This window comes from Eulemur rufifrons, chromosome 19 (assembly GCF_041146395.1).
Source record: "Eulemur rufifrons isolate Redbay chromosome 19, OSU_ERuf_1, whole genome shotgun sequence".
NCBI lineage: Eukaryota > Metazoa > Chordata > Mammalia > Primates > Lemuridae > Eulemur > Eulemur rufifrons.
In genome coordinates this window covers 79,585,609-79,605,977 of record NC_091001.1, presented here as the reverse complement: position 1 = coordinate 79,605,977, position 20,369 = coordinate 79,585,609, and the positions used below count along the sequence as shown (strand labels likewise).

At 53.0% G+C, this 20,369-nt stretch overlaps 1 protein-coding gene across 2 annotated transcripts in view; it reads left to right on the top strand.

Annotated features, from left to right (window-relative positions):
- Positions 1 to 20,369, top strand: part of TTC7A (tetratricopeptide repeat domain 7A) — a 117,290-nt gene that overhangs the window by 9,674 nt on the left and 87,247 nt on the right. For both annotated transcript variants that reach the window (XM_069494934.1, XM_069494933.1), the window contains exons 3-5: positions 3,202 to 3,370; positions 16,509 to 16,639; positions 19,919 to 20,034. Coding sequence is in view for 1 of the 2 variants with exons in the window: in XM_069494933.1 (XP_069351034.1) it covers positions 3,202 to 3,370; positions 16,509 to 16,639; positions 19,919 to 20,034 (416 nt within the window). In the remaining variant the exon portion in view is untranslated. The remainder of the gene's footprint in view (positions 1 to 3,201; positions 3,371 to 16,508; positions 16,640 to 19,918; positions 20,035 to 20,369) is intronic.

The window sequence follows — 20,369 nt, the reverse complement described above, 5'->3', positions numbered from 1 at the left end:
CTTTGTGTGTTGCAAACATACATCCACATGTACAGCTTCCTGTTCACAGAGTCACAGGATATATGTTTGGCAAGTTGCTCTTCTTCACTGAGCACCTTCGCTGGGCGCTTTCTCCATGCCAGTACCTTATTCTTTGTATTGGCCATATTGATTTGTTGTGACTACCAGATCACATTTATGAAATACAAAATTTACAATGCTTTATTAAACAAAGGCACACATTGGTGCCAATAACATGGAGAAACTCAGTGTTATCCAGGCCAAAGCCAAAACCTTGATGTTGATCAGGCAAAATAAAATATTGAAAGTCATTTGTGGGATTCTCTATCTTAACCCCAAAGGTCAGGGAGTAGCCGGGATGGTCTCTCTTGGCAGCAGGTGTCCCCGCAGCTGGATCCCCGCATGTCCTGAGCAGCTCTGATGGGTGACCAGAGCTGGGAGCGGTGGGTCCTGAGGCCCCTTCTGTGGCAGCTCGAAACCCTCTACTCTCCGGGATCTCTAGGGTCCTGTCCGGCTCGGTTTCATGGAGGGTGGTGAAAACAAGCCATTTGTCGTAACCTCTGTTACCCACTGAGCTCCAGGCATTGCACCATCCCACGGAGCCTCACAGTAACCTTCTGCAAGGGTATTTCAGAGACTGGGAAAGGTGATCCCTTAGCCAAGGACCACACTAGCAGGCGCAGGACTTGAACCCAGGCCTTTTGTTTCCATAGCCCAAGCTCTAATGCTCTCTGCCACTTCTTGGTGCCACCTCCCAAAGTACTGGAGTGGAAATAACATCATAAGCGAGAAACTTGGATTAATGTCAAGGAAGATGATGGCACTCCTGCTTTTATAGTTCCCCTTTTACACCTGTGAAGTGTTTCTTCATCTCTTCTTTCCTCATAGCTGGGTATCTCCAGGAGGTCATTCTTCCCTTTGTATTGACAGGGACAGTGAGGCAGAAAAAGAATAGGTGACACCTGATCGGCACAGCACAGGGCCTGTTCCCCTGACTGCGCGACTTTCTGCACAGCCTCCTCCCTCTGGGCCAGGGGTTCAGTTGGATTGACAGACCATTTCAAATTCAAATGCACGGGTCCCACGGAGGGTAACCAACTTTTAATGCTGCCAAGTAAGGACATTAAAAAAGCAAAAAACAACACGAAAACTGTACCATCTTCTATTATCCTGGCTCCATAAAAGAAAAAACATCTTGACACCAAAAGACAAGATGGATGTGCTTTCAGGACTGAGAGCAGCTTTTGAAATAGTATGAATTTAGCTTTGTGTAACATTCGCTCCATTGTCTTGAATTTTTCCCCAGCCTGGTGGAAACTCAGTTGTCAACTGTCATTGGTCCGCCAGGAACTGCCGCTGGCCACACCCATCAGCTTGCTTGAAATGTGTCCTTCTGAGCCCCGCTGCCCTTCTCCCCATGTACAGTAGAAGAGGATAAGAATAATAATTACTCATACCCTGTGTTTATCGAACTCCTTTCTCAAGAAAAGTTCAAAGCTCTTTTCTGGACTTTGCCCTATTAATGCTGTCAGCTTCGCTGTGATGGGAGGCGAGGACTAGGCTTTATTATCTGTCCCTCGCCCATGAGGAAATTGCAGCCCGAGCAGGGAGGAAATGAGCCCGTGGCTTGAGACCAGTGCAGGGAATGGCAGAGTCATTCATTGCCCCGCTTGGAGGGATTGTGGGTTGCATACTCTGGGGATGTGTAATCTGTGGCACTGGTCCAGGGAGTGGGTGGCATATCTGGGGAGACTAGCAAATGCTCTTAAAAAATCCAGTTCATCAGTCATCAGAGAGAGCAGGTCAGGTATGCAGGGGCTGAATGGACCCACTTGGTAGAGGCGGTGTAGGAGTTCAGCAGGAGAGAGCTCCCTGGTAGTCAGGGAGGCTTCCAGGAGGAGGTGGGCCTGAGCAAGGCCCCAAAGCATGGACAAGATCTGGATAGGACAAGGGGAAGGGTACCTGAGTATGCAAAGGAGGAATGTGTATTTACAAAAACCAAAAAGACTAGTGGGAAAGGGAAATTGGCTTCCCTGGAGTCTGGCTTTACCCTATTCCGTTTCTTAGTTGGGGTCACAGGTACCCCAGACTCTGGCTGTCCTGCAGGGAGACAGGGGCAGCACCTTCCTGCCAGTGACAGAGGCCAGGGGTAGGGGCCAGAGCTACGTCTCCAGGGAGCTTTGTGGACAGATTGGTGCCTGTGTGACAGGGGCAGTGCCCAGGGCCTGGCCCCAAGGGGTTGTGGGCCAGCCGAGCACAGGAACAGAGGCAGGGGACTGAGCAAATGGCCTCAGGAGGTAGGAGATCTCGAGTGGGACTGGGATCATGTCCAAGGCTGGTGTGGCCCAGCCCAGGGCCGGCTCAGCCTCCCTCAGCCAGCAGCACCGGGTGCTCTGGCTGGGAACAGAGCCCAAGCTAGGGCGGGGTGGCCAGGCCAGCCCAGACCTCCTCAGGCCCTAACAGAGGCCCCAAGAGTCCCTCTGTGGGGTGGAGACTGGGCTGTAAGCAGCACTTGAGAAAGGAGAGGAAAGAAAACAGGTTTGAATTCAGGCACTTTTGGCCTCCTTGATTCTGCACTTTGACCTGCTTCTGGTAGGCAGAGCAGGGTGACCCAGCAGGTCCTTTCTGCCCCTTTTCTGTCCCATGCGGCCAATGTGGCTATTACTCCCCACAAAGGTCCTGCTGCGGGGGCTGGAGGCACAAGCTTCAGGGCCCTCACAGGCTCTCCTGAGGCCTCCACTTAATTACGTATTTGCATAAATGTGTATAGAAGAGGACCCCCAAAATTATACGTTTCAGGCTCTACAAAACTTGGCTCAGTCCCTGACTCCCCACTTGTGTTCAGAACAAGTGCCCAGCCTGGGCCGCAGCCTTTGGGGCTTCAGGAGAGAGAAGACAGCTTGCCCAGTCTGCAAGCTCTCTGGGATCTAGGTGGGGGGCACAAAACACTCACCCATGAAACAATTAGGGGCTCATAAAAGAATTTCACTGAGGGCCACAAGGTAGCCTACGGACCACAGTTGTGGGGAGATGGGAGCCGTCGGCATGTGCTTGAGCAACAAGGAAGCCTTCCCGGAGGAGGAGGGGAGTTCTGAGCAGGGTCTGAGGCAACTCGTGGCTCATGGTTCAGTGGGTACCCGGTGCGGGACAGGCCAGAAGCTTTGGGGCAGGAGCCTGCTAACGTGGTCCTTGTGCTTTCAGCCGCAGTACATGTGCGAGGCCATGCTGATCCTGGGCAAGCTGCATTACGTGGAGGGCTCGTACCGAGATGCCATCAGCATGTACGCGCGGGCCGGGATTGATGACATGTCCTTGGAGAACAAGCCCCTGTATCAGATGCGGCTGCTGTCGGAGGCTTTTGTCATCAAAGGTAGCTGTGGGTGCCGGTCTGGGCTCCCACCACCATGTACAGCTTGTTACCTTCTGGCCCCCAGGTGCCTGGAACAGGCAGTGGCTGTTGGCCAGTGGAGGCTGTGTCGGGGGTGGGCCTGCAGGGCCAGCGTCTAGATACTTCACCCCTGCTAGCGCCCAGGCACTGGTGTCCAGGGTGGGTGCTGGTGGCAGCCAGCCAGGCTGAAGGCAGCCTGGTGCCCAGGCAGGGATGTCAGAAGACTCGGGTTCTCGCCCTGGCTCTGTCAACAACTGGCTACCCAACGTGTGCCCATGAGCAAGTCACCTGTTCACCTTTCTTGGCCTCAGTTTTCTTGTCTATAAGACAGGGTTGTCATACCTGCCCTTGTCATGACCAAGAGGAATCAGCTGAGTTGTGTGACCAGGTTGAGAAAGGCTGAAAAAAATGTGCTCTTGCACTGTCAGGCTGGCTTTGGTGACTGACAGTGGCCACAGACCAGGTGCTTGATGCTGTAGAGGGTCTGTCACTCCTCAGGTATTTGTTGGGCACCTGCTGTGAGCGGCTCAGGGAGCGGGTGCCGAGACCCAGGGGTGGATACTTCAGAACCAGTTCCTGCCCTGGAGGAGCTCACAGCCTTCCCAGGACAAGGGCTACTCTAGGGGAACTCAGGGACGCGGGGCCAGTGACACAGGAATTTCCTGAGGGGGACTGTGGACAGCCCAGCTGTAGAAATCATGCATTTAACTGACCCAGAATGTGTTGAATGTGAGTAAAAGTCCTACCCCAAATTTTGTGCTTCAGGCTCCTTCTTCCCTGGATCCATAAGCTCTGGGATCACAGAGCGTGAGGGGTGGCTCTTGGTGGCAGTGAGGTCTTGGGAGCCCCTCTGCCCAGCCTATTCCAACACAAGCCAACCCCCAGAGAAAAGTCTAGAAAAGCCGCATGTGGCCCTGCGGGGATTTCGTGCCTGGCATTAGTAGAGTATGTGTCACCCTCTTTTCTATTATAGATAGAGACGTTCTCTCCCTCTTGTACATGGGGAAACTGAGGCCCAGAGGGGATACATCCTTTGCCCAAAGTTACCCAGGTTCATGGTGGAGCCAGGACTAGAACCTCCATTCTCTGACATTGGCCTTGAATATGACCCCCGTACACACACTCACACATACATTCCTCTGTCTCCTCTGGGTCCCCATAGGAGTGACTGTGACATCTGTGGAGGGCGTGCCCTCCTTGACTCTGGCTGGTGGGGCTTACTGAGGGTGTTTGTCCACCCCTCAATCCTTGGGTCCCTTTCCCCTTGAGTGTGTGCCATTCCAGGAAACTTGGCGAGATTGTCACTCTGGGTAGACCCAGTGCCTGCCTGCGGGAGGGCAGGTACCCGTCTGGGATGGCCCGGTCTGTGGGGGGTCTTCTCCCTTTGCTCTCTCATCCCCCTCTCTGCACCTCTGGCACAGGCCAGTCTTGGGGGTGACCTTCATTTGGCATTTGGGTCTTTTGGGTCTCTTGGAAGCCACTTCTGCCACAGATGCCCTGAACCAAACACCCTTCCTTGGGTTTCCTTTTCAGTACTTTCTCCTGTAAACCTGGCTCAGTGTATATTGCTCCCTGTCTCCTGCTCTCTACTCTTTCCAGCATGCCTCCAGCTTTGGGGGAACACAGTCCTGGTGGTCAGAGGTCCTGCAGGGGAGGTAAGGAGCCGGGCGCCGCCGGCATGGGCTGCTCGGTCGCGGGCTGTGCTAGCTCCCTGTCCCCCAGTGACCGCACGTGGCCTCCCCTTGCCTGCCTCCTCTCTGCTGTCCTCCCTCTCCTGTTGCCATGACTACGCCTGCTGCTTGGCATGCTGCGGTTCGCCTGACCCTGCGTGTGCTTGAGACCATGCACGAGGCCGCCAGGGTGTGCATGATGTTGATTTTCCTGGGTTTGGGGGGATCTGGTGGGTCTCCCCATGCAGAGTAGAGGCCACACCCAAAAGAGGATGAGGACGCTGGCCATTGGTCCTGACTCCATCTGCGAGCACGAGCGTGGTGGCCGCAGGGCCCGCAGAGTTCACACGATGATAGTGTGTATGGAGTCCTCTCCGTGCCAAGTGTGCCCTCACCAAATCCCCACAGCTACCCCCGTGGCAGGGTCCCAAGGGTGACGAATGAAGGCTGGAAGAGGTGAGGTGACTCGTGCCAGTCTCACAGGAAGTGGCAGAGCAGAATTTAAACCCTGGCAGCCAGAATGTGTACATGCCCTGTGATGTTGCTCAGAGTGATGGGCTGAAAGGAGTCAGAAGTGATCTAGGCCAAACCCTCATGTTACGGATGAGGAAACCGAGGCTGACAAAAGGGAAGCAACTCACCCAGGACACCAGTTAACTTGTCTGTGAACTCGGATCCTCTGCCCCCAGGCAGCCTCCGGCCTTGGGCTCCATTCCATCTGCAGGAGCCTGACTGGCCCACTCTGAGCGCTCCTGTCCGGGCTGTTATGCCATGGCTTTATCTACCATGTTGCATTGTATTCTGCTCTCTGGTTCCATTTGGTACCATCTGGTGGGGCAGGGAGTTTGGGTCTCAGGCGCACCTGGCTGGAGGAGGAGGACAGGGGCCATATGTTGCAGGGGAGCCTGAGCTGGCCATGCTGGGGGTCTCAGGGGGGCCCGACTGAGGGCGTCTCCCACATGCAACTGCTGCTCTTGTTAGGGAGGTCAGGAGCAGGCTCTGCGTCCCTGCACCCCCACTCTTCCTAGACATGAAACACACTCCGCTCGCCCTGCTTCCTCGTCAGAGCAGAGGGGCTTGGCAGTGGGACCCTCTGAGGCATCGCTTGCAAGGACTTGGCCTTCCGCTCAAGTGGAAATTGATGTGCATCTATGTGTTAGACCCAAAGGTGCTGTCTGATTCTCAGGGAGGCTTTGGACACCAACCCGGGAGCTTGAGGGAAAGGGACAGGCACAGCTTGCTCTGAAGGCAGAGATGTTATGGCGGGTACACGTGTATAGGGTGGAGGGCATGTGACCCTCCGCCCTCTCTAAGGCGAAGAGTTATTGTCCCTGTCGAGTTTGTTCAGGACTAATAGAAAACCACATTTTCTCCACCAAGATAGAAAAATAAGTCACCTTTATGAGATGACTGTCATTTCCATGTCTGGGTGGTCTGTGCCCAGCCCCCAGCACTCTCTGTCCCCCAGCATTTTAGTCACACCTGTGCTCTGACAGACCAAGTCCTGCCAGGAGTAGAAGACTGGATTTTAGAGCCTCTCAGTGGCACCTGGGAGGCGGGCTGGCCCTGCTGAAGGCTCAGGCTTTGGAGGAAGAACACCTCTTCCTGGCCTATTCCAGGTGCAGGTGACAGATATATATTCTGGATGGGGCAGTCCCACTACCATCTAGTTTGTTTGAGGGAGGAACATCTTCCATTTACCTTGTATTAAAAACACTCCAGAATCCTCTGGTTTGGAAGCCCTCTTGGGAAGGCCCATCTGCAGGGCTGCCCACTCTCATGAAGCCCTTGGCAGAGCCCAGCATGCTTGAGTCTGTGTGTTCGTGGCTGTCAGCCCTGTCTTCCACTGAGCTCCAGGTCCCTGAGGACGGTGGTCATTTCTTTTGCACCCTCAACCAATCTTCTTTTCCTCTTCTCCCTTCGCAAAGCACCACATGTCAGCCACACGAGGTCTGCTCCTGGTGCCTGGCGTGATCCGTGAAGTTCTTCCCTTCTCTTTTTCTTGGGCCATTTTGCCCTTGCCTGTCACACCGTTTTTCTTTACTCTGCATGTAGATGAGCCCTCACATTCCCTTGGGACACAGTTCAGGTACCAGGAGCTTGGCTGTTCAGCCTGCAGCATCCTCTCCCTCCTCCCAGCTCGCTCCGACCTCGGCCCGACGTGTGCACACCACCCTCCCCAGTCGGAGGTCAGTATGTCCCTCCCGCCAGCAGTCTGGCCCCTGTGGTTGTATCCCCCGTGGTTCCTGGCCCACCTCCTACAGGAGAAAGCAAAATTTGCCAGCAGTTGACTCAGCTGAGGGTGCCAAGATGAACAGGTAGGGTCCCTTCCCTTGAGGCAGTGGAGGCAGGTGAGCACAGCCTGCCCCTAGTGTGATGTGGCTCAGGGAGGAACAGCTGTTCGGGAGGAACCCCCAGAGGTGGCGGGTCTGCAGCTTACACCCCGGCCTGCTGGGGCAAGCTAGCGGACTTCCTCGAGGCCGTGGTGTCTTGGCCATGTGGTTGCCCCCAGTTCTGTCCCAAGGGAAGTTCTGCCTTGACTCAGCCTTTTGGCCACCTGAGAGGGGCATTTGTGAAGAGTCCCCCCTGGACTGCTGCCCCTGGGCAACGCGGCCTTGGTGAGAGTACAACACTCTCCACCTTATGGGTGGAGTGGTCCAAGGCCTTATCTGCCAGGTTCGGGGTCTGTCTGGCTCTACAGCCCCCTGAAACTCCACAGTAATAAGCCTCTGGGCAATTGACATTGGATCATCTTCATGGATGAGAACCCAGAGCCAGAGACTGTGTTGACGCACAGTCCTTGGATCTAGATCCAAGCCTCGAGGGTTCTGTCGCCAGGCAGCCGGCCTCAGGGCCCTCAGTGAACTGGGCTGGGGGGCATGTCCCTGAGCTCTCTAGCGGCATGGTGGGAGCTGCGACAGGGGGGCCTTCTGAGGTCTTGGCGGGGGCAGGCCTTTCCCAGGCTCCAGCCCTATCTCCTAATAGAGTCCTGTCTCCCTGCCTCCTCTGGCACTGCCTTCAGCTAGGGCAGAGAATTTCCAACTCCAATTATCTGACTGGACTCTTGGCTGTCCTGGATTGTTGTACACAGGCAAAAAGGGCCCTTAGCAAAGCTTTGTCATTCAGAGAGGCTGCCTGGAGTGAACCTTGTAAAGTTTACTTTTTGTAGGTCTTACCCTGGGCCCCAAGAAGTATCCAACGTAGGCTGATACCCTGAAATGTCCTGTCTGCATGCTCTAAAGCTCCAGCCTCCATGGCCCGGGTCTCACCTCAGGACAGAGCAGAATGTGTTTCAGCAGCTGTGCCGCTGCTGTGTATCTGGAATTATAATCCCTTAGCTGGGAGATGGCAAAATCCTTACTACCCCTGCCTGACCTCAGCCCAGCCAATCCTGGATTTCAGGAGTTGTCCCTCTGATACCTGCTTCTGGGATCAGTTTCTATATAATCACAGTTATAGTTGCAATGACAAAATGAAATTCCAACTAGCGGGAAAAGTAACAACAAAAAAGGAGGAGAAGGGACTGGATATTTAGGGGCCCATGTAACTAGAAAGTTCTTTGGGTAACTGCATCAGGCATAGCTGGATCCAGGGGCTCAAAGAGTGTGTTGAGGTCCTTCTCAGCAGCTCCGGGTCATGTGGTCCTTGCAGCACAGCACTCACAGCCTCAGAAGGAGAGGCCGGGTCAGGTCCTCATGCACCTGGCTTGTTCTCATGCCAGTGTGGTGAAAGGTACGTAGGCTACTGGGTTGGTTCCAGGAGTGGGATTTCCTCCGCCTGACACTTGTGGACTGACTTAGAGAACTGGTTCCTCAAAGGAAAATCAGGGTGCTGGGTTACCCAAGTGGGTGAAAGGGATGGAGGCAGAGCCTCAGAGCACAGGCAGAAATAAGTGATTCACGTCAGGTTACACCCGTGGTGGCAGGGTCAGGGTTTGAACTCGACTCTGACTCCAGCTTTCAGGCTCGTCCCTGATGCCCAAGGCCTACTTGTTTGGTTGAGCCGTTCAGTTCCAGGGAGGGAGGTGATGAGTGACATCCAGCTAGCTGTGGAGGCTTCCTAGTGAGCTGGGCAGCGATCTTGACCTTGAGGATGAATCATCCACAGCCGAGTGGAAGAGGTGCCTTCCGGGTGAAGGAGGCCGCAGGGCAGTGGAGGTGGCTTGTTTGGAGGTGGGGTGAAATCACACCTCCTTGGAGCTGAGGGGGGCGAGCGTGGGAGGGATTGGGGGATGAGCACGAGGTAGGCCCCACGAGAGGGCACTGAGAGGGGAAAGCCAGGCAGGAAGGCTCAGGGTGTCCCTTTTCGCTGGTGTTCTAGAACTTTAGTCCCTGGTTGCCACACCATGAGGTGCGGCACAGCCCCTTCCCCCTCAAATCGGGCTCGCCTGTTCGTCAGCGTACTGCCCGGGTCAGTCCTCTGCAGGGTCCAGAGCTGGGCGGTCTGGGCCCTAGACCTGGAATGAAGGCTTTGTGGATTCAGGGTGACACATTATCCTCTCTTCTTGTTGGTTTAAGCCCTGGCTTTGGTCGGCATCCAGGATGCTTCAGGGCCTGCTCTTTCAACATCTCCAGCCTTAGCTGGTTCAGCCCCCGGAAGCCCTGGTGCCATTGCCCACTGCAGAACTGTCCAGGGCGAGCGGCTTCCTCCTCCTGTCCTCAGGCCTTCTGTGTTCCTTCTGTTTCTGTGGCACTAGCTCAGGGTGCCAATGACGTGGAGCGTGATCCCACTTCTCCAGCCCTGAGCCCTGCAGACCTTAGTCACTGGTACCTAATTTGGGGCTCGTTGTGGCACCTTAGACGGGCTCTGGGCCCCTGGAGAACCAGTCCTGCCCCGTGTTTCAGCCTAGCTGGCCACTTTCTCTTCCTCCTTCCACCCAGCGCCAGGGAGGGCCTGGTGCGCCGCCCCGGTCACGTGCAGTCCTGCAGGGAGACGGCGCTCTGCAAAGTCAGAAAGGAAAATACAGAAGCAACTGTGAGAACTCTGATCCGCAGATTCTCTTCTCCTCACCCCTCGAGGTTGTTTTTTGTTTGTTTGTTTCTGTTCTCTTTCGGTCAGTGCAACCCCAAGCTATCCTGCTCTCACCTGGGATTTTGTGGTTTATTAAAACTTTTAAGAAAAGGAAAGAACGCCAGGCTGCTCCCAGGGCAGGATGTGGTGGCATATTCAGTTTTTGTGTTTTTAGCCCTGGTATGGCAGGAATTTGTTGTGGATTTTGGCCTCCTCCTCAAAGGGGCACAGGCTGTGTGCCTTGTGGGGAAAGGGGCCTTGCTCTTGTGGTGCTCTGCCCTGGCGCCCAGGTGAGAGCCCGGCTTCCAGGTGGAGAGGGAGGAGCAAGCTGCTACTGCTGCTGCGGGGCCTTGGAAGGAGGCTGGCTGCGCTGGTGTGATCACCAGGCCTTCCTTGAGTGCCCTCCTCGGCTGAGAGATAAGAAGCAGGACACGATGCCTCGTCTGTGGGCTGCGGTGGTGGGGACAGGATGGTGAAGAGAATCACAGGACGGGGCGGGGCGCTGCACAGGCAGGAGTCAGTGGTCTCCCTTCGCCCAGTAGCCCTTGCCTCCCTTGGTGGGGCTCTGAGTGTGGACAGGGCTGTGGGGGTGTGTTTGAGGAGCCCGTCCCCTGCCAGGGTGGACGGCTATAACTCAGTCATCAGCTACACCCGTGAAAGGTGAGTAAAGAGCCACCAGGGGCTGCCAGAGCCTGAGATTTGGGTCACCCAGGGGGAGGGAAGGCACTGGGGAGTCTGGGCAGAGAGAACAGACGGTGTCAAAGCCAGAGACCTGGGACTAATCTGTTTTCCCTGAATTAGATTTCTCATTTGTAACCCTGGAGAAGCGTTAAACCCCTACCTAAGAGGTCGCTGTGAGCAACGCTTGGAAATGATTTCTAAGAGCATATATTCCACTCTCTATAATATTTCATCTAGTTTAATGTCATGGCCACACTATGTGCTGGGCATTGTTAGCAATCCCATTTTGTGTTTGGGGAAACTAAAAATTAGAGCTCTGTAAACATTTTGAGCTGTATCCTTCCAGTCTTTTTTCTATAGGTTTATACATGCTTTTTAAAATAAAAATAAATTCATACAGTCATGCTTTATAATCTGCTTTTTTAAAAAACTTAATATTTTAGGAGTCATTTTCCAATACATATCTATAACACTGTAAGTAGCTTTGTAGCATTTCATTGTAGGGTTCTATCATATCATAATTTTGTGAACTTGTCCCCTGTCATTGGATATCCTTGAAGCTAAATTTTTATATATCAATTTTTTTTTTAAAGATTAGGTCTTAGAAGGTAGAATTGCTGGATCAAATATGCATTTTTTTGGAGACTTGATCTAAGGAGCCAAATTGCCTGCCTTTTTTTTTCATTCAAAAAATTGTGTTAAAATATACATACAAACCGTAAAATTTGCCATCTTAACAATTTTTAAGTGTACATTTTAGTACTGTTAGGACATTATTGTGCAACCAATCTCCAGAACTCTTTAACATTCACAGAATTGGGCAACCAGTTTCCAGAACTGTCCTTATCTTGCAAAACCGAAACTCTGTACCCATTAAACAGCAACACCCTTTTCTATAATCTGTTTCTATAAATTTGACTACTTCCTATAAGTAGAATCATACAGTATTTGCCTTTTTGTGTCTGTCTTATTTCACTTAGCATAATGTCCTTAAGGTTTATCCATACTGTTATATGTGTCAGAATTTCCTTCCTTTTTAAGGCTGAATAATATTGCATTGTACGTATGTATATATACACACCACGTTTTGTTTATCCATTCATCTATGGATGGACAATTGGGTTGTTTCCACCTTTTGGCTATTGTGAATAATGCTGCTATGAACAGGGGTATACAGGTCTCTCTGGGACCCTGCTTTCATTTCTTTTGGGTATATAACCAGCAGTGGAATTGCTGGGTCATATGGTAATTCTATTTTTTGATTTTTTGAGGCGCTGCCATATTGCTTTCCACAGAGGCTGCACCATTATACACTCCCACAGTTGCCTACCCTGAGTGATCTGAGGGTTCTCCCTTCCTGGCCTTGAGGCTCCCTCCGTGAGGGCCAAGTGAATTGCATTTTTCCTTTCTTCCCCCCACAGAGTGCCCAGCTCTGGGCTTAGCCCTCCCTGGGTACTGTGGGTGCCTTGTGGCCTTCGTTAGTAGGTAGGTGGGTGGCAGGAGGTCCACCCATCTGGAAAGAGCCATTGAGTTGCAGAGGAAGCTTTCCGTTTTCCACCTCGGTATCCAGGCTGCAAGGCTCCAAGGCTCCAAGGGTGGGGCTTCTTGGAAGGGCGGCTACCTGGGATGGGATGAGTCATCTCAGACTGAAGGCACTGGGACCAGCCTGGTGTCAGAATCAGCTTGGCTTCAAGCCCGAAGTTCAGAGTTGATGAAAAAGCAAGCCCTCCTCTTGAAAGGGGCCTTTCCTAGAGCAGGGTGTTGGCACAGAAGGGCCCCTCTGCCCGTGGGAATCCTGAGGCAGTGCCCAGCACTTCCTGGCAGGCCTGGCTTCCTGCTCACCCCACAGGGCTGCGCTACAGTCCCCGGATCCCTTGGGGCTGGACTTGGGAGCAGCCTATCTCCATTGTGGGTCTGGTGTTGCGGTTTGGCTGCTGGTGCAGAAAAGTGCTCACAGAGCACAGGGTGAAGAACCCAAGGGTCGGAGTCCCCGGGTAGGTTTCCAATCAGATGTTTGTGGACAGGAAAATGGACCTTCCTGTCACGCAGAGAACAAATGTAAGGTAAATATGCCCCTTTAATGGGCAGAACTGGGTGACTGGACTGGGATTTTGCTTAGGAAAAGCCATTGCCAGCTCCAGGAGCTTTTTTGGTTTTATGTATATTGGAAATGATTTTATAGAGGACCACCTCTACTCTGATCTTTCATTTCTCTGAATCATAACTGCTTCCTTCAAAAAGGAATTGTCTCCATTATTTTTAGATAAACTTTTATACAGTGAGATGCACAAATCTTAACTGTATAACGTGATGAGTTGGATTAGGGAAAACACCCATGTAACCAGCACCCTAATAAAGGTGTGGAACATACCATACCTATCACACAGACAGTTCCCGGGGACCTTGTCCAACTGATCAGCACCCCCAGCGCAGGCAACCACTGGTGGTTTCCTGTTAATTTAGATTCATTTGCTTTTTTTTTTTTTTTGAATATCATATAAATGAAACCATACAGCATGTACTTTTTGATGTCTGGCTTCTTTTACACAATATAATTTCTGAGAAATTCATCCCTGTTGTTGTATATATAAGAGTTCTCTTTTTAAAAAGATTTTCTGAGTAGTGTTCCATTGTATAAAATACTACAATTTGTTTATGAGTTCTCCACGAACCATTTTTTACACGGAGAAGGAGAAACCCCTCCCGGCTGTACACTTGGCTTGTGTGGATATGCTGTTCACCTGTGCGTGCATCCACGCACTGCCTGAACACTGGGCCCCCTGGGGTGCGAAGATCAATCAGAAAGGGGCAGGGAGGATGTTGACAGTGCAGGAAAAGGCACACATGTGGGAGATACAGCCAAAATGTTCTGATGGCTCAGAGGTAGAGAGGCTTAACTCCCCCTGGGAGTGCTTCAGAGAGGAGGTGGCTTTGCTTTGAGCCTTCTGGGAGGAAGAGCTTTGAAGTTCTCAGGGAAGCATGGTGGGGAGGCCCCTGCTGCAAGAACAAACAAATGAAGCACAGGGAAGGCAGAGGCCCCGCAGACCATCAGACCATCGTTCCTGAATTCACTACTTTGCAGTGGCCAGCCCAGCAGAGGCTCGGGACTGGCAGCTTGAACCTCCCAGCAGCTGGCATCGCCCTTCCTGGTGCTAGAGCCAGAGGTGGGGCAGGAGGGAACCCATCCACAGCACATCTCTCCGGGGACCACGGGGCAGCCGTATTAAAACAGATCCACTCTGTGTCTTCCTGCCACCTGCAGCTGGTCTCCTCTGCCAGGCCCTCGAGCCAGGCCCTCGAGCGGCTGTATGTTTGTCCACCTTCCTGCCCGTCTGGGGAGGAGGGGTGGCCCAGCTCAGCAGTGAGTGCGGCAGCCTGCCTCCTTGATTCTTGCTCTGTTCCTCCTCCCGTGTAGTCCTCTGCGGTGACGCTTGGTGACCTGGGCAACGTGAATCTTTGTGTTGAGCAAGGGCCTTCACGTTCTGTGCCTGCCTGTCCCCAGGCTGAGACACTCTGACCTTTGGTCACACCCCAGGACTTAGTCACACTCCAGCCTGGCAGAGGGCAAGGTCACTGAATCTGTTTGCCTTGGAATCTAGCTAAGAAAAACAATCATAATTCCTTACTTTGTATTTGCAGAGCACTTTGTACTTTGTCAGACGTGATCAGGCTTGTGGTTCTTTCTTCCTGCCAGCCAGTGCTTGTTCAGTACCTACTGTGTGCCAGGTGTGAAAAGGTGAACACGGTCAGGTTGATGCCTGGAAGGAGACTACAGCCGGGCTGGGGAAACGTGTGAAGAATTAAGTATAAGAAACGAGGAGACAGTAGCATGTGTAGACTGGAGCTCAAAGGAGGGAGTGGTTGGTCATACCAGGGAATATCAGGAAGGGCGTCCCAGAGGAGTGGGTCAGAGGGCGAGCGGTGATTTGGGTGGACCTGGTGGGGAGGGTGCGCTCCAGGAGAGAGGAGCAACTTGAGCAAGTCAGGAAGGCAGCCCCAACCCAGCAGTGGGGAGCTGGAGGTTGGTGTGGATGTGGCGGGTGGGGTGGGAGTTGAGGCTGGGGGGTGACAGGGTGGGCCTAGGGAGCCTGGTACGGACCCCCTAGGGACTAGAGTGGAGTGAGACTGGAGGCAGGGAGGCCAGTTAGGAGGCTGCCGTGGTTGTCCACTCAAGAGGTGAAGTCTGAAGTAAGGCAGTAGGAGGAGGTGGTGAATGTCAAGGACTTGGTCATCAGGTGAGTGTTGGGGCACATAGGGTAGGAAATAACTGAGGATTCTACCAGTATACACTCCCTCAGTAAGTTCATCTTCAGCACTTACTGCGTGTAAAGTACCATGCAGGGCACAAAGACAATATGGACACGGATTCTGCCCACTGGGAACCCACAGTCCAGGAGGACAGCACTCTCTAGTCAGGTCTGTGTTAGCTGCAAGTGACAGAAACACAAGTCAAACTCACTTTGACAAAAAAGGAAGGGAGGGAGGGAGGGAAGAAAAGAAAAAGAAAAGAGAAAAGAAAAAAGGGAAGAAAGACAGTGTGCATGGGGGTGTTTATTGGCTCATGCACTGGAAAGTTTCAGGGGGTAGGGCTTCAGGCAAGGCTGAATCTAGGTGCTCAAACAATGTCTTTAGGAATCTTTTCTATCATGTCTCATCTCTGTGTGTGGACTTCACTTTTTTCCATGACTAAGAGTTATTCAGTGTTTTTCCTGTCTTAAAAAAAAAAACCTGCCACAAATATAGTTGTTCTTCTTGACAACATTCATTTCTAGTGAGTCTAACAATGCTTTGCCGCCTTTGTTTCTTAAAGATTTTATTTTATTTTATTTTTGGCCTTGGAGCTATACTTTTATTAATTTTTAAGAAATTTTTGTATTTTAAAAAACCACATAACATAAAATTTACCATCTTAACCATTTTTAAGTGTACAGTTCCATAGTGTTATCTATAGTCACATTGTGTAGACTTCATGTGAAGGCAGGTTTTCTCTAACATTCCCAGGCAGACCTAGGGTACCAGTGCACCAACTGGTAGAAAGAGTAACCAGTTCTGAGACTGGTTCTGATTGGCCCAGATGGGGCTATGTGCTCACCCTTGGCCAGTCACTGTGGCCCTTGTGATCGGCTGTGACTGCAGGAGGGTTGGTCAGAGGGAAAGTGAGGCGCCACTATGGCAAGTGGGTATTGGGGAGGCAAAACCAGCAGGTGTCTGCTGCAGGCAGATGAGACCTGACCACAGATAGCTCAGGCGAGGTAGCAACGGTTCGGTTCCACAGGAAGGGTATGTATAAGATGCTGTGGGACCCGAGCACCTGCTGTGTAGGGTGCTGGGCTGGAGATTGCGGCCACCCAAAAAGGCTCACATTTGCCCGCAAAGACCTTTCACTAGAGGGGCAGAAAAGGGCTGCCAGACATGACCACAATGCAGCATAGAAAGTGGTCAGCACCTGGAGGGCGGATGTTTCTCTTCTAACACCTGGAAGGAGGGTTCAGGAATGGCATCTGAGGGAGCTGGACCAGGGGTGGCGTGGTGTGATTCCCCACGTGGGGCCTGGGTGCCTTCTGTTGGCCACTGCTTGCTCTCAGCCACCGCTAATACCACCGTTGCTTAGCTTCCTCCCTCCCCTCCGCAGACCTCACCTCCCACTGGCTGCTCCAGAGCATATGTCCCCTCAGATGAGCCCACCCTGGGCCCGCGGGAAGGGCCTGGAGTTGGGGGCCTGAGCAGGGCAGGTCTGAGATGCTGTCTTCCTCCTGCAGGCCTCTCCCTGGAACGCCTACCCAACTCCATCGCCTCCCGCTTCCGCCTGACCGAGAGGGAGGAGGAAGTGATCGCCTGTTTCGAGAGGGCCTCCTGGATCGCTCAGGTGTTCCTGCAGGAATTGGAGAAGGTGAGCCGGGAATAACAACGCCATGGCAGCAGCTGCTCTCTGTCCAGCATCTGTATCTACAGGCCCCCACTGAGCCCGGGGTCACCCTTGTGCAAACTAGAAAAAGGCGCCCCTCCTCCCCCAGCCCCCTGTCCCCTGAAGACTCTCTACTTCATCAGTTGGAAAACCCATTGTAGTATACTGATTCTGTTAGAATGAGCCTCTTTAGTCCCAGAAAATAGTTTTAATAAATAAATGAGTCCATGCCATCTGTGGGGCATCAGGAAGTCCTGGGTGAGCTCAGCTTATACGACCAAACGTGACAGCCCTGTTTGTATTCCTTAACGTGCTCACTCCTCATGAGAACCCTGTGGACTGGGCATATGTTTATCCCTGTTTAAGAGGTGAGGTGGCCGGGCGCGGTGGCTCACGCCTGTAATCCTAGCACTCTGGGAGGCCGAGGTGGGCGGATTGTTTGAGCTCAGGAGTTCGAGACCAGCCTGAGCAAGAGCGAGACCCCACCTCTACTAAAAATAGAAAGAAATTATATGGACAGCTAAAAATATATATAGAAAAAATTAGCCGGGCATGGTGGCGCATGCCTGTAGTCCCAGCTACTCGGGAGGCTGAGACAGGAGGATCTCTTGAGCTCAGGAGTTTGAGGTTGCTGTGAGCTAGGCTGACGCCACGGCACTCACTCTAGCCTGGGCAACAGAGTGAGACTCTGTCTCAAAAAAAAAAAAAAAAAAAAAAAGAGGTGAGGTTTAGGGAGAGTAAATCATTTGCTCCCCACTGTCCCCTTGGAAGGGGCGGAGTCAGGCTGGTTCCTGCAGTTAGACGTCCTTCCCTGCTCTTGATGTTCCATAAGCTCCTTGCCGGGTCCCTCGGGCAGGTCTTGGGGCCCATTCTCCAAGCCTGTGGGAGGCAGCAGCGAGCTGGCCAGCAGGGCTCTGGCAGTTCTCAGTCCCTCCTCTGTCACCCCCCCATGGTGGGCCTGCGTTGCCTGCCTGCAGGCACGAATGCCAGGTGTTAGCAGCATTCCGGGGTGAGCTTCCCAGTCCTCCCCCTTCCGAGGGGCTCTAGGTTTGCTGCGAGGAGGACAGGCAACTGCATTCAGTGGAGATGCTGCTAGCATTTGTTGACTGCCTGTTTGGGTGTCAGGCACTACTCTGAGTGCTTTACACTCAATCTATGATTTATAGACACAGACAGGATGAGATAGGTACTACTGTTATTCCCATTTACAAATAAGAAGACTCAAGTTTGGAGAGGAGTTAATAGCTTCCTGGAGTTCACACAGTTAATAAATGCTGCTGGCAGGATTGAACCCAGGGAGTGTGGCTCTGAGTACTCGTGGCGAAAGCCTGGGGGTGGTGCTTAGGCGTTCTGTTTAGTAGATGTTTCGTACGTGTTAGACGCGGTTCCATAGCAGAGCAGGTAGGCCTGGCGCCCTGAAGGAGGAGGTGGTCACAAGCTGAGAGACTCAGAGGGCAGGAGACACTTGCTCCTCAGCTACTTTGGCAAATGCCAGATGTCAGCCCAGCACCTGTGCTGTGAGGGGCCTTGTTGGAGGCGTCCACCTCAGGCCAGGCCACTGCCCCAGAGCAGGGGTCCTCAACCGCAGCGCCATTGATGTTTGGGGCAGATGATTCTTTATTGCGGGGGCTGCCCTGTGTAATGTGGGATGTTTAGCGTCCCTGGCCTCTACCCGCTAGCTGCCAGCAGCAGCCCCGCACCTAATTTGTGACAGTGAAAAATGTCTCCAGATACTGCCGAATGTCCCCTGAAGCCAAAATCACTGCCCCAGGGTCCCTCTGCTTGATTGGACTCCAGGAGGAAAGGAGAAGGGGTTGAGGGGCTCGAGTGCCCATTCCCTGGCCGAGGCCACTTGGAGACGTGGCCTCCACGAAGGTCACGTGGTCATTGCCAGGCAGCAGCGTCCTAGGAGCTCTTCTCATCTGCATTGTGTGTGCTTTGGGGGAAACTTTTCATGAAGAAGATAAAGTCTGCTTCTCAGCTGGAAGTTGAGGCTTTGGTCTTTTCAGAGATTAAGGTGTTGAGCTATAATAGTGTCCGGGGCAGAATCAGTGCCTGGTGGCCATGGGCAGACAAGTGGGCCCCGAGGCCTGGCTGTCCGGAGTTGAGGGAGGACAGGCCACTGAACCCTGTGCGTTCTCAGAAATGCTGTGTGTCCCTCCTGAGACCCAGTCCTGGCCTCTGAGGTGCTAAGAACCTCTCTTAAATCCACTTTGATTTCTGAAAGATAAGGTGGATGGGTGGCTCATTGATTTTTTTTCTCAGATCAGACACGGGAGGTGGCGTATCAAGGGCAGGCCTATCTGAGTGGGGCTGGGTGACCCTGTTAGAGCTGAGGCTTAAGTGACAGCTCAGTTCAAAATGTAATTTTCCTGGAACCAGGGGTCTCAGCCCTTGGGATGTCGTGACATTCCGTGCTTGTGTGACAGGGACGGTGCAGGGCCTGGGATGTAGTAGGCACTCAAACGTTTGTGGAATGAGTGAACCAATAAGTAGTAGCAATAGCCTGGTCCGTAGCTGGCTAGACTTTGTGACCTCAGGCACTTTCTGAGCCTCAGTTTTCTCTTCTATAAAATGCAGACAAAACCAGCCTTCTAAGGCCGTTGTTAGGCTTAAATAAGATGTGGGCTTTTGGTGGCTATGCCACAAGTTTCCTTGTCCCTTCTCTTTCCTTACCTGGGGCGGAGACGGGGTGTGGCAGCAGTGGGACCAGGAGATAGAGCCCCTGCCCTGGGGGAGTGAAGCCGGGTGGGAGATGAGGTTTGCACACACGCGGGAGAGCAGGGAAGTGGTGCTGTGGGAGACGGTTTCCTACCGCATACTCAGGTGGCCAGTCCTGGTTGAAGGACAAGTGCTCAGCACGAGGGTAAGAGTGTAGATTCGAGCCTGACTGCCTGGCTCTGCCACCCACAACCTGAGTGACCTCGGGGCAGGAAGAGAGCCTCTCTGTGCCTCAGTGTTCTCATCTGTGAAATGGGCATATGACCGTTCCTACCTGATAGGGTTGCCGTAAGGACTAAACGAGTTAATGTATATAAAGCTCTGTGATTGGTGAATAAATAATTTTAGACACGGGGCTTGTGGGCATCCAGTGTTTGAATGGGGAGTGCTTCGGACATATTTCACAGACTTGTACCATGTGCCCCAGGGCAGCTGGGACTGGGATGGTGACGGGCCACCTCCTCCGGCTGGACTGGCTGTTGCTCCCGGCCCCTCTGCCTCAGAACTTTGAGACAGTGGCTCTCTCTCTGTTCCCCTTCCCAGACCACAAATAACATCACGTCGAGGCATCTGAAAGGCTCTCACCCGGTTGACTATGAGCTCACCTACTTCCTGGAAGCCGCCCTGCAGAGCGCCTACGTGAAAAACCTGAAGAAGGGGTAGGTGGCTGGCAGTGGAGCGGGACCTGGACATTTCTGTGTGGTCTGGGGCTTTTGAAGTGGCCTTAAGGGTGGTCTTCGCCTCCTCTGGCGTGTGTGCCTGCACGCGTGCTCTCGGGAGAGGACCGAGTGGGGCTGGCGCGTGTCACGCCTTGTCTGACGGAGGTGTGCGGAGGCGCTCTCGGTTGGAAGCGCCAAGCTTCGGGAAGCTGCTGAAGCAATAAAGCCTGCGTGTGCTTTGGGGAAACGGCTGAGAAGAGAAACAGGCGCGGTTGTCTTGAGAGGGGAGAGTGCCGGGAGCCTGGGTGCTTGGGAGGTGATATCGGAAGAGCGGA